Here is a 13,990-nt window from a genome sequence, read left to right on the forward strand (position 1 = left end):
TCCATGCACATGAACTTTAATCCCATCTCATTCTTAATCCGTAGGGTTTAATATGGAGTCGGCCCACCCTTCACAGCTCTAACAGCTTCAGCTCTTCTGGGAAGGCTTTCCTCAAGGTTTAGGAGTGTGTTTATGGGAACTTTTGGCCATTCTTCTAGAAGCGCATTTGTGAGGTCAGGCACTGATGTTGGACGAGAAGGCCTGGCTCTCAGTCTCCACTCTTAATTCATCCCAAAGCTGTTCTATCGGGTTGAGGTCAGGACTCAAGTCAAGTTCCTCCACACCAAACTCGCTCATCCATGTCTTTATGGAGCGACGCTTTGTGCACTGGTGCGCAGTCATGTTGGGACATGGGAGCATAAAATTGTCCAAAATGTCTTGGTGTGCTGAAGCATTAAGAGTTCCTTTCACTGGAACTAAGGGGCCAAGCCCAACCCCTGAAAAACAACCCCACACCATAATCCAACCTCCACCAAACTTTACACTCGGCACAATGCAGTAAGGCAAGTCCCGTTCTCCTGGAAACCGCCAAACCCCAGAATTGTCCATCGTCGTGATTGGTCACTCCAGAAAACACGTCTCCACTGCTCTAGAGTCCAGTGCCGGCCTGCTTTACCCCACTGCATCCCACGCTTTGCATTGCACTTGGTGATGTAAGGCTTGGATGAGCTGCTCGGCCATGGAAACCCATTCCATTAAGCTCTCTATGCAGTGTTCTTGAGCTAATCTGAAGGCCACAAAGTTTGGAGGTCTATAGCGATTGACTCTGCAGAAAGTTGGCGACTTCTGCGCACTAGGGATGGCCGATATCTTATAGTTTGCAAAATACTGGTAAAAATTCTCCCCATGATAAGAATTGTTCTTCCCGCGACCCATTTGCAGCTCACGTGCAGAGCGAAAACAACTATGGTGGAAGAGAGGAGTTTATCGCTAAAAGATCACTAACATTAACAGATTGTTAGAAGCAGGAAAAATGGGCAAGTTTCTGTTATGTGGCGTTCACACCGGACGCAAATAATTTGCGCTATTTGTGCGAAGTTGTACGCTTGAACATTTTGAGTTTACTTGCTTCATCCGCGCGTGACATACACTTCACAACAGACGCGAATTTGCGTCATGGGAGGGGCTTCTGCCAGCCGGCTCGTCTCGTTGAGAAATGGCTGACATGGGCTATGTTTACCCGTCTTTTTTGTTAAAAATCTACTGTTAATGTGTGACAAAACGTAGTTTTAAGACTTTTTCAGGCGATAATGTAGTTGTTTAAAGCTCAAATCTGTGGTTTATTTATAAAAAGAGGCCGATCTTTGGTCTCATGGATCTATAATTTGTTCCCTGGCAAATCGTTTAGGCTGAGGGCAAAGTGAAGTTAGGGCCCTATGATTTCCGCGAACACGGAATCGCGGAATTGGCACATTAACGCGGAATTTCACGGAATTTTATATATTTGGAATGAAATGCGGTTTTGTGTGGGAGAAGAACGTATGTCTGGGGAAAATGCAGACAGGGGGAAGCAAATCTGGGCAACACAACCCCTCCCGTCATTTCAGCTCCCCCTTCAAAACAATGAAAGTATGGCGAAGAGGCTCACCACGGCTCTGCTTTTGTTGGCGGAAAGTTAAGAAACTCAACGCTAAGCCCTCAGTCCCGAGCCGAGCAGTTCCCTCGCGGGGAGTGCTTGCTGTATTTTGCCTTGTTTTTAATACACTTTAGTGTACTGTATGGAAAATAATGTCTTAAATGAACTTGGACGGTAGGGGGCGTGCAGGACGGTTTGGTCGCGAAAACTGCCTGTTCCTGTTGCTATATTCTTACTCGCTATTGGCCTATAGATTAAAAGGAAGCAATACATCAAATATAATCATATAAAACCAAATTCCAGTCTTTTAAAGTAAAAACAACATTAATGATATTAAGAACATTCGATCTTTTTAGAAAAGAAAAAAAAAGTACCAATGGAACTTCTGCATGGCGCGGATCACTGACGTCATTACATGGCGCATATTAGTGACGTCATCACAGCGAGTTCAGTCTAAGTTTATCAATCATCAAAAACATATTGCAATAATTAGATACAAATGTCTTTCAACACTGTGTCACACTAGCTGTTCATAAGTTGGAAATTGCCATTTCTATTTTGAACACACATTAGTTAACATGAACTAATAAAAAACAGTTCTGCTACAGCATTTATTATTTGTTAATGTTAATTTCAATATTTACTAATACACATTAAAATCAAAATAATTTACCGTGAACATGATCAGCTGTATTTTTTATTACTCAATACTAACAAAGATTAATAAATACTGTATAAAATTTATTGCTCATAGTTAATACATTAATGTTACCCTAAAAACAATGTTTTGCCTGAGAGACAAATTTATAAACTGTTGATAAAAGTCACAAAAAAGAGATAAGAATTGTTTAATAACCTTCTGTTGAGGGACAGACATGATCAGCTGTATTTTTTATAACTTAATACTAACTAAGATAAGATTAATAAATACTGTAGAAAACTTGCATGTAATATATATATGTGTGTGTGTGTGTGTGTGTGTGTGTGTGTGTGTGTGTGTGTGTGTGTGTGTGTGTGTGTGTGTGTGTGTGTGTGTGTGCTATTAAAAACGAGGCCAGTGGAAATTATGGTGACGATGGAAAACATTAAATTCAAATATGGCTGCTACAACTAACCCATGAAGAAATGAAATCAAGCAATCAATCAAGTAAATAATATTACAAATTTACATTTACAATGTTATAAATATGTATGTTTTTCAATAAGTATGTTTTTTTTTGGCCATGGACCCAGCTGGAGGCCTTGCTGATGTATGATTGAATAGTATGTATTAATATTAAGTATTTCATTAAACTATTTGTTGTAATTTCATATTTAAAATGGTTATATATTTATGTTCTATTCAGCTTCCATCAGATGTGGTGTATGAAGAAGAAGATGGAGCCTTTCTCACTCGGTCAGTAGTGTGCAGAAAGTTTAACGACATTGTCAGCCATCAAAGTTTTCGAAGAAAAGCTCACTTTGCCTGGCTGGACAGTATGTATATTTATTACTTTTATTAAATGAACAAAGTTTTTAAAATATTAAGTGTATTGCATTCATTTCTTGTGTAGGTATAGTTGACTGGAAGTCTGTCGGTCCAGATGTGAGGAAGATGTACAGTGTGTACAAAAATACCACTGGATATTCTGGATCTTCCCAGCTTTCAAAGATTTTGATGGGTTCTGTTCCATGGACAGAATGACTGAATGAATGAGTGAATGAATGAAGAATGAATGAATGAATGAATGAATGAATGTGACTGACTGAATGAATGAATGTGAAAGAAAGAAATTAAATGGAAAGTGAATTGAAACCTAAATAAATGTTTTAGTGGATAAAGTTGTGTCTGACCCTCAACAGAAGGTTATTAAACAATTCTTATCTCTTTTTTTGTGACTTTTATCAACAGTTTATCAATATTTGTCTCTCAGGCAAAACATTGTTTTTAGGGTAACATTAATGTATTAACTATGAGCAATACATTTTATACAGTCTTTATTTATCTTTGTTAGTATTGAGTAATAAAAAATACAGCTGATCATGTTCACGGTAAATTATTTTGATTTGAATGTGTATTAGTAAATATTGAAATTAACATTAACAAATAATAAATGCTGTAGCAGAACTGTTTATTATTAGTTCATGTTAACTAATGTGTGTTCAAAATAGAAATGGTAATTTCCAACTTATGAACAGCTAGTGTGACTAACAGTGTTGAAAGACATTTGTATCTAATTATTGCAATATGTTTTTGATGATTGATAAACTTAAGACTAAACTCGCTGTGATGACGTCACTAATATGCGCCAAGTTCCATTGGTACTTTTTTTTTCTAAAAAGATCGAATGTTCTTAATATCATTAACGTTGTTTTTACTTTAAAAGACTGGAATTTGGTTTTATATGATTATATTTGATGTATTGCTTCATTTTAATCTATAGGCCAATAGCGAGTAAGAATATAGCAACAGGAACAGGCAGTTCTCGCGACCAATGAGAAACCGGTCGGCACGCCCATTACTCCAAGCTGCAGTTACCCCTGTCTCTCTGATTCACATCATGTTCAGCACAGGTAGATCTTTAATGACAGACATTATCAGTGCTACTGTCACTTTATGTTCATCAAAGAACAACGGGAACAGAGAAGATTGTCAACATGATATCATGATTTTGCGTAAACATGTATTGCATCACGTGTGTGTGTACGCCGAAATGAACCATCATCTCCACGTGTATGTCTACGCCGTGTGATTCCGCGTGAATGTAAATGATTTATAAACATACTAAATAATGTTCTTTTGAAAATGTAAAAATGCAGAATGTTTCTTGTGATGGGTAGGTTTAGGGGCAGGGGCAGTGTGTGTGTGTGTGTGTGTGTGTGTGATGGGTAGGTTTAGGGGCAGGGGCAGTGTGTGTGTGTGTGTGTGTGTGTGAGTGTGAGTGTGTGATGGGTAGGTTTAGGGGCAGGGGCAGTGTGTGTGTGTGTGTGTGTGTGTGTGTGTGTGTGTGTGTGTGCGAGTGTGTGTGAGTGTGTGTGATGGGTAGATTTAGGGGTAGGGGCAGTGTGTGTGTGTGATGGGTAGGTTTAGGGGCAGGGGCAGTGTGTGTGTGTGTGTGTGTGTGTGTGTGATGGGTAGGTTTAGGGGCAGGGGCAGTGTGTGTGTGTGTGTGTGTGTGTGATGGGTAGGTTTAGGGGCAGGGGCAGTGTGTGTGTGTGTGTGTGTGTGTGTGATGGGTAGGTTTAGGGGCAGGGGCAGTGTGTGTGTGTGTGTGTGTGTGTGTGTGAGATGGGTAGGTTTAGGGGCAGTGTGTGTGTGTGTGTGTGTGTGTGTGTGTGTGTGTGTGTGATGGGTAGGTTTAGGGGCAGGGGCAGTGTGTGTGTGTGTGTGTGTGTGTGTGAGAGAGTGTGTGTGTGTGTGTGATGGGTAGATTTAGGGGCAGGGGCAGTGTGTGTGTGTGTGTGTGTGTGTGAGTGAGTGTGTGTGTGTGTGTGTGTATGTGTGTGTGATGGGTAGGTTTAGGGGCAGGGGCAGTGTGTGTGTGTGTGTGTGTGTGTGTGTGTGTGTGTGATGGGTAGGTTTAGGGGCAGGGGCAGTGTGTGTGTGTGTGTGTGTGTGTGTGTGTGTGTGTGTGTGTGTGATGGGTAGGTTTAGGGGCAGGGGCAGTGTGTGTGTGTGTGTGTGTGATGGGTAGGTTTAGGGGCAGGGGCAGTGTGTGTGTGAGAGTGTGTGATGGGTAGGTTTAGGGGCAGGGGCAGTGTGTGTGTGTGAGTGTGTGTGTGTGTATGATGGGTAGATTTAGGGGTAGGGGCAGTGTAGGGGGATAGAATGAAATGGCGATGATAAACACGCTAAAAGCAATTATGCGTCTTGATAGCACGCCAAATTGGCATAGCGAATTGGTGTGTCATACATACGCCATTTCATGAGATTAGTCTGAGATTGTAGCTTTAATGATGATTCATATATATTTCACTTATTTATGCTGTTAAGAAAGGTGTTGATAACTATTCAATTTCTGTGTAAACTATGTCTGACAGGGAAGGCCACAGGTAAATATAACATTTATTATAATGGCTTTATGTAAAGATTGTTTTAAGTTCAATTAAATTAAAAGTGGTTATTTTTTAAAGCCTAATAATGTTGAAATTGGGAGCTTTCAGTTATACTGTAATGTGAAAAAATGCGATTAGTTTTTTTTAAATTATCAATTCACAGCACTAATATTTAGTTGTGACTTGAAGTGCTTAGAGTGCAGTGTTATGTTGCATCATGCGGTATTTGTCCTGAAAAGTAAATGTGATGTTTGTTACCTCAATAAATTTAAGATCATTCCTATTTTATGTTTTATGTTCTATTATATTAACGTTAAAGACACACTCTTTTCACGACTAAAATAACAGTTAAGGGTAAAAAAACTGAATTCCCAAAAATGTAAACGGGAAAAAAAAGGAATTAGCAAAAATTAAAACGGAATTTGAGAAAAATTAAAACGGAATTCATAGGGCCCTATGAAGTTTCATAATTTTTTTATTTTTAGGCAATAACTTTACGTTACAGTTGTAGCTGACTAGAACTGACTTTGAATGTTTGACTGAATTGTTTGCTGTATTTCATGTATAGCTTATTATACCTTTTACTTATACTTTTGTATTATTGATCATTCATAAACTTGCATTTAACAAAAAGAGACTGGGTTGTGTTTCATGTCATTTAATGTCATCACAGTGATAATCATATTGTCTGAACCAGATATTAATATACAGATTTTCTCCTCATTGTTGCCACTACTAGAGCAAGCTCCTGATTGGTTAACGCAGCGCGAAATATCCGCCAAAGTTCAGATTTTTCAACTCGGGCGATTCGCGACTTTCGCACAAATCACGTCAAACGCTCAATTCACGCAAATCGCACCGCAGAATGTCTATTCACGTCTTTGCATTAACTTAACATGTAAATCACTCGCGCAAATCACGTCATTCGCGTCCGGTGTGAACGCACCATTAGTTTGACAAGGGCCAGATTGTGACGCCTAGACGACTGGGTCAGAGCATCTCCAAAACTGCAGCTCTTGTGGGGTGTTCCTGGTCTGCAGTGGTCAGTCTCTATCAAAAGTGCTCCAGAGAACCGGCCACAGGGTCATGGGCGGCCGAGGCTCATTGATGCACATGTGGGAAGCAAAGGCTGGCCTGTGTGGTCTGATCTGATCATATATATATATATATATATATATATGTGTGTGTGTGTGTGTGTGTGTGTGTGTGTGTGTGTGTGTGTGTGTGTGTGTGTGTGTGTGTGTGTGTGTGTGTGTGTGTGTGTGTGTGTGTGTGTGTGTGTGTGTGTGTGTGTGTGTGTGTGTGTGTGTGTGTGTGTGTGTGTGTGTGTGTGTGTGTGTGTGTGTGTGTGTGTGTGTGTATAACCATACATTATAAATAGTTCGGTAATAATAGTACTGTATGCACTGTTGTTTAGTAGTGTTATATTTTTACAATAGCCATTTATATACCTCTAAAAATGCTAATGTTTAGACTCATGGGGCTTTTCAGTGCAAGGCAGTTTAGCAGACACTCAAAGGGCTACAACTTCCTTTTGCATCTCATTTGTCTCTAAACGTTTCCCATCATGCCAAAAATACAGAGGCAAATTTGTGTGAAAAACGGAGTGCACGAATAAACAGCAGAGTCCCTAAAGCCTTTCCTCATTTTACATTTAACAGTGATGACGCTGCAGGACGAGGACGCCCACTGAACCCTGCTGCGCAAACGCTGACCCAAAACATTAACTGCAGCCATAATCATGACGGAGCATCAGTGTGTCAATCACAGCCGCAGGAAGTGATGCGTGTTCAGATACTTAGTGACCACGCACACGAAAACACTGCATCAAACGCAACAATACAACTGGAAATGATGCGGAAAACCTGCAAACACACGCATCCCAAAAGACCTTTTATCCTGATGAACTGTCCTTACTAAATGACCAATGACAGTTCCAGTAACTAGGATGGCCAACAGCCAATATATGATAGCATTTAAAGGGACAGTTCACCCAAAAAGGAAAATTCTGTCATCATTTACTCACCCTCAAGTTGCTCCAAACCTGTATGAGTTTCTTCTGCTGAACACAAAAGAAGATATTTTGAAGAATGTCCGGAATGACCGGACAGTTGATCGGCCACATTGACTTCTATAGGATTTTTTTTCCTACTGTGGAAGTCAATAGGCGCCGTCAACTGTCCGATTACTGGTTCACTTCAGAATGAAAATGTCCTGATATTTTACTCACCCCCACGTCATCCAAGAAGTTCATTGTTTTTCTTTCTTCAGTCTTAATGTAAATTAATGTTTTTGAGGAAAACATTACAGGATTTTTCTTCATATAGTGGACTTCAATGGGGTCCAAATCAATGCAGCTCGACATGATCCCAGCCGAGGGTCTTATCTAGTGACACGATCAGCCATTTTCTATAAAAACTAATATACTTTGAAGCTGCAATTTGGACCTTCAACCCGATCCCATTGATTGAAGTCCATGATATGGAGAAAAATCCTGGAATGTTTTCCTCAAAAACCTTAAAGGTGCACTATGTAACATTTTTGCAGTAAAATATCCAAAAACCACTAGGCCAGTGTTATACATGTTGTTCAGTTGAGTACTTACAATATCCCAAATGTTTCCAACTATTTGTAAATCGTGAGAAATTGCTATTTTAACCAATGAACCGGGACGTGTGAGGGCGTCGCCTGTCGATGACGTCATATCTGCGTTCCCCTCGGTTTCCGGTTTTATTCTGCAGAAACGCTTTCCTCTCACTGCAGTGTGAACAAGTGTCATAGCAGCCGCTGAGAGAACGCACAGAGTAACGCCATAACATCATCAACACACTCAGATGTGTCTAATATGATAAACAGAGCTGCGTTACCTCATACTCATGACCAGCGGAAGTGGCGCCGGTGACTGTGTCATAATAAAAGTCCCGCTGCTCGCGAGGCGTGTGTTGCGTTCATCTTATTAACAATCGCTCCAGCGGTTCCTCAGCTCTACAACACTCGCTTCTGCTTCAGACTACAGTAACATTAATAATCACATCCATCAACATGATTTCTGCCCGAGTTAGGGCTGCTCGATTATGGAAAAAATCATAATCACGATTATTTTGGTCAATATTGAAATCACGATTATGTAACACGATTATTTCACATGACTTTGGGAATGTGTTGTATTTATTAAAAATACACCTTTCAACAATTCAATTGAAATTGTAACATTTGTTGTACTTTTTGAACTATTAAAATAAATAATATAACATATATTCAAATCAAAGTATAAAAGTATTCACGTAAAAATGATAATCACAAATAAATAAGATAAACAATATGGTTCGGCTAGATATGCTTTTCAGGTACGTCTAACATTAGTTTTCAGGTACAGAAATGTCTCAAATGTAAAATAACATTGCATATTTGAGAGCATAAATACATAGGCGTCGATTTCGGGGGGGACGGGGGGGACGCGTACCCACCAGATTTCGTCATGAGTCCTTTTGTACCCACCACTTTTTTTTTTTTTTTTTTTTTAAACCTCGAGTTCAATTTTGCGGTGAAGCATTGCTGACACACACATATTATTTTTTCCACTCAATTGTGTCGTAATAACGATATCTTATGTCATTTTAACTACATCTTTTCTCATAATAACGAGATCTTATGTCGTTTTAACGACATCTTTTGTTGTAAAAACGTTTGAAAAGCAGAAGCAAGCTCCGTAAAATAGGCTCTTCCGCTGCCTGTATCAGTGGCTGTGCCCATAACACGAAATTGTTGTAATGGATTGATGTAGCCTATACAGTTCTGAACAGCCATGGGTAGCAGGTGCCATGGACCGCTCATGATTTAGCGTAATGACGGACCCCGGTGCAGCCACAAATATCATAATTATCTATAGGCTAGGCCTACTGTAATTGAGACATTCAAGAAATGTATTAAAAAGAAAGACGCTTTCAGCCTTACTCAAAGTAGAGCCCTACATTTCTGCCCGAGCCCGACGGGCCCCGACTTTTTTACGCCCTAGGGCCGGGCTTCGGGCCAATTTTCCAGTCATAGCCTACCTCAGACGCGGACCGGGCTTCGGGCCAATTTTCCAGTCATAGCCTACCTCAGACGCGGACCGGGCTTCGGGCTTTTTTAGGCTATAGGACGGCACTATGCAACACGCATCGCCGCAAATGAGTAAACCAAGCCAACACGCAAACTGCCACAAGTGAAACTGAAAATAAGCTAAGTTTTAGATGCTCAAAAGCACAATCATCTTCATTAAAATGAATGAGACTAAATGCTCTTACCAGTGTTTAGGTCGCTCGTTCTCATAATGCGGTCTTTGATGTTGAAAAGAGCTGATGAATAAAATACTCATATCGGTTGATTTCGTTGACATGAACTCTGTTAAATGTGCATATAGCACGGGAATTGAAGATTGGATATATATATTCATTTCGCGGAGAGGTGTAGCCTAAGGTAAGACAACCAGCATGTTTTTTATTTTTAATTATTTGTTTAGATTGTGTAGCCCGTTTTGTTTGCGCACGCCGTTGCGATCTGCCTGCCTCATCTTGTCAAAAATGCCTTTTTACTGTGATGGTGGTGATAATAGGCTAAACGTTTAAACGATGCTTTAAGTGTTTTTTATGGATTTAATAAGCAAGACAAGTCAAGTGTTGATTTCAGAGGCTAAAGTGTTGGGTTAACTCACTGTCGGCCGCTGGCCGCTTGGTCGTCACTTTAAAAAGCAAAAACTTTAGTTTAACAAACATTAAATGCTTTAAACATTTTTCTAAATTAACTTAATAAAGAAACAAAACGAAATATATCTACTTTGACATTAAAAACAAAACTGAACTATTTTAATGGCTGTAACTAATGTGTAATAGGGAGGATAAAAAAAACACGGGCTCCAGTGGGACTCTGATAATGAAGTGGTAAAAAAAATTGCAAAAATGAAAAATATTAAAGAATTCGCGGGGCGCTTTCGTCGGCATAAGATAGGCTATAAGACCCGCAATATGTCTCTCATTTGACATTTTTATTTATTTACATTAGTAAGCTGCAGGACATAGTCTTTCAAAACATGACCTGCGCGAAAGAGAAAAAAAAATGTACCCAGCACTTCTGAAAATGCACTTCTGAATGCGTCTCTGTCCCCAGCACATTTCAAACCAAACTGACGCCCATGCATAAATAAAAGATTAATCCTATTAAACTTACAAAAGCTATTCAATCCGGATCGGATATGCGTCGTCTTTCTCGACTGTATAAAGTTCACTTAAGGCATATACAGACTATGTCTGCTAGGATACTCATCAAGATGGACATGTTGACATACGTTTTGTGTGAGTTTGTCCGTTCAAGAGCAAGACTTGAAAGAGAACTCAATATTTGCGCGCTGAGAGACGTGTGCGCGCTCTCGGATGATACATTATCAGATAGATACATTTTCTCACAGCGCGCGGCTTCTCATTCGCGTCTTCTGGCACTAAACCCGGGTGACGACGGTGAAAACGACTGGTCATATTCTAACATATGGCAGCACTCGCATGCATTGCACAAAGTTTACAAAGAGAGAATTATTTGAAAAATATGAGGGGGAAAAAGGACGTTTACACGGCACCCCTGCTCTCGTCAGTTTTTGTTTCTTTATTAGATTGTCATAGGTCACTCTGTTTAATTTTCAAGTGGTTAAACAAATTTGTGATGTTCCCTTGCGTTGCAGACACTACTTGTAGCAAATCTTGCACGTAACATGTTTTTGCTCGTCGTCTGATTCCTCGAAGCCAAACTGTTCCCAGACAACGGAGTTGGTTTTGCCTATTTTGCTCACCAAACGCTGCTGTAACTGCCCTCCTTCTGCCATCTTTACTCGCGCAGAGTTTTTAAATTCCAGCGGATGATATGCACACGAGACTCCCGATCTGAGAGAGATTGTGGGTTCGGGAGGGGCGGATGAGCGCGTGCGCGTTTCATTCAGAACGCAAGGCAAAATAATCGTTTTTTCTCGATTGTACTATTTTGGTGATCGTTGGGAGGCAAAATCGAAATCGAAATCGAAATTCGATTAATTGCACAGCCCTAGCCCGAGTCCTATCCCGATTCTTTCCCACCGGCTGTGAGGTGAAGACCACATGTCCCAAGATTCTGCGCTCAAACGTGGCGTCATCAAACTACACCTTTGTTTTGAACAGGCGACCTCAAGCGGACGGAAAAGTTACATAGTGCACCTTTAATTTCTTTTCAATTAAAGAAAGAAAGACATGAACATCTTGGATGACGTGGGGGGTGAGTAAAATATCAGGAAATTTTAATTCTGAAGTGAACTACTCTAACATTCTTTGAGGGTGGGTAAATGTCAATTTTCATTTTTGGGTGAACTATCCCTTTAATGATCACAAATTAGATGTGCAGAGAATTGATTAATGACACTTATCGAGATGGCAAGTTGCCCAATGATCATCAATATTTAATCAATATTATACAATATGAAAAATTATATTATATACACCGATCAGACATAACATTATGACCACTGACATGTGATTATCTCTCTTCATCACGGCTCCTGTTAGTGGGTGGGATATATTAGGCAGCAGGTGAACATTTTGTCCTCAGAGTTGATGTGTTAGAAGCAGGAAAAATGGGCAAGTGTAAGGATTTGAGCGAGTTTGACAAGGGCCAGATTGGGACGGCTAGACGGCTGGGTCAGAGCATCTCCAAAACTGCAGCTCTTGTGGGGTGTTCCCGGTCTGCAGTGGTCAGTCTCTATCAAAAGTGCTCAGAGGAAGGAACAGTGTAGAACCGGCCACAGGGTCATGGAGGACCAGTGGAGAACCGGCCACAGGGTCATGGGCGGCCGAGGCTCATTGATGCTCGTGGGGAGCGAAGGCAAACAGACGAGCTACTGGAGCTCAAACTGCTCAAGAAGTTAATGCTGGTTCTGATAGAAAGGTGTCAGAATACACAGAGCATCTCAGTTTGTTGTGTATGGGGCGGCAGAGCCGCTTTCCAGTCAGGGTGCCCATGCTGACCCCTGACCACCACCCAAAGCACCAACAGTGGCACGAGAGCATCAGAACTGGACCACAGAGCAAAGGAAGAAGGTGGCCTGGTCTGACGAATCACATTTAACACCAAATGGTTTTCATTACTGACGAATACACTATAAATATCACAATGAAGACTACATTCTTACAACTCAACACCACAAAGCTAGGGTTGTGGTCAGAGCGTTGCTATGTGGTTGCTAGGTTGTATAGTAATTTGTAGGGCGTTGCTAGGGTGGTTGCTAAGGTGCTGTGAGTGTTTATAGCATGTCGCTATGGCTAGCAGAGGCTAGGGGATCAGTGTGTTGTTTGCTTGTCCAAGTCAACTTCAAATATTATTCAGGTTTCTAGATATGAAGTAAAAACGATTATAAAAGCATAACAATTAGAACTTGTGATGCAAAGCTGAATTTTCAGCATCATTACTCCAGTCTTCAGTGTCACATGATCCTTCAGAAATCATTCTGATATGTGTGTGTGTGTGTGTGTGTGTGTGTGTGTCACAGCTGAATCATAAACCCTGGACATAAAGCATGTAACGTTAAATACACAGGATTCACGCGCACATGCAGGTGAGTGTAGTTTACTGACCCAAATAAAGCACAGTGGGGATGAAGCCCCAGCGGATGACGAACTGTCCGCACTGGAACACCTGCTGCAGCCGCTGCTTGCTCTCTTTGCTCAGTTTGGTCATGATTTCTGTCAGATTTGCTCAGTTATCGTCTCTGGATCCGACGTGGAGCAGTGAAGGGCACGGAAGAGCGCAGGAAACACGTGTATGCCGTAAAGTGTGCGGCGGTGAGTGTTCCTGTGGTAACCGTTTTGCGTCAGTCGCTAAAAGGCGACACAGTGACATCTAGTGGCCACACAGGGGATATCGAGCCACCAGCAGGTACAACGTAGTGGTACTGTCATAAAATATATTATTTTAATATTATTAATATAAAATATATATTTCAGGGGGAGGGAGGGGAGGGGGGTTAATCAATATATATATATATATATATATATATATATATATATATATATATATATATATATATATATATATATATATATATATATATATATATATATATATATATATATATATATATATATATATATATATATGGACAGTAATTTAGAGAGCTTTAAGACACTCCTCATTTTTAGTTGTTTTAAGGGCATTTTCAAGTAATTTTTAAATGCCTTAAAACATGGGGAAACTTTAACAAATCTATATTTGTGTAGGTAAAATTTGGCTACAATCATCACGTTTTCTTTTCATCACGTATGTGTGTGGCTTACCTGGGGAACACATGGCACCAGGTGCACTATGGGAAGAAGGCAAGCCGGCGGAGGC

The 13,990-nt window shown here is 40.4% G+C and overlaps 1 protein-coding gene across 1 annotated transcript in view; it reads right to left on the reverse strand.

Annotated features, from left to right (window-relative positions):
* tomm7 (translocase of outer mitochondrial membrane 7 homolog (yeast)) overlaps positions 1 to 13,449 on the reverse strand; it is an 18,062-nt gene extending 4,613 nt beyond the window's left edge. Inside the window, exon 1 of the mRNA XM_079829925.1 lies at positions 13,237 to 13,449. Coding sequence (XP_079686051.1) covers positions 13,237 to 13,339 — 103 coding nt within the window. The 5' untranslated portion in view covers positions 13,340 to 13,449. The remainder of the gene's footprint in view (positions 1 to 13,236) is intronic.
* Positions 13,450 to 13,990: the final 541 nt, after the last annotated feature.

This window comes from Gobio gobio (genome assembly GCF_949357685.1).
Source record: "Gobio gobio genome assembly, chromosome: 11".
Taxonomy (NCBI): domain Eukaryota; kingdom Metazoa; phylum Chordata; class Actinopteri; order Cypriniformes; family Gobionidae; genus Gobio; species Gobio gobio.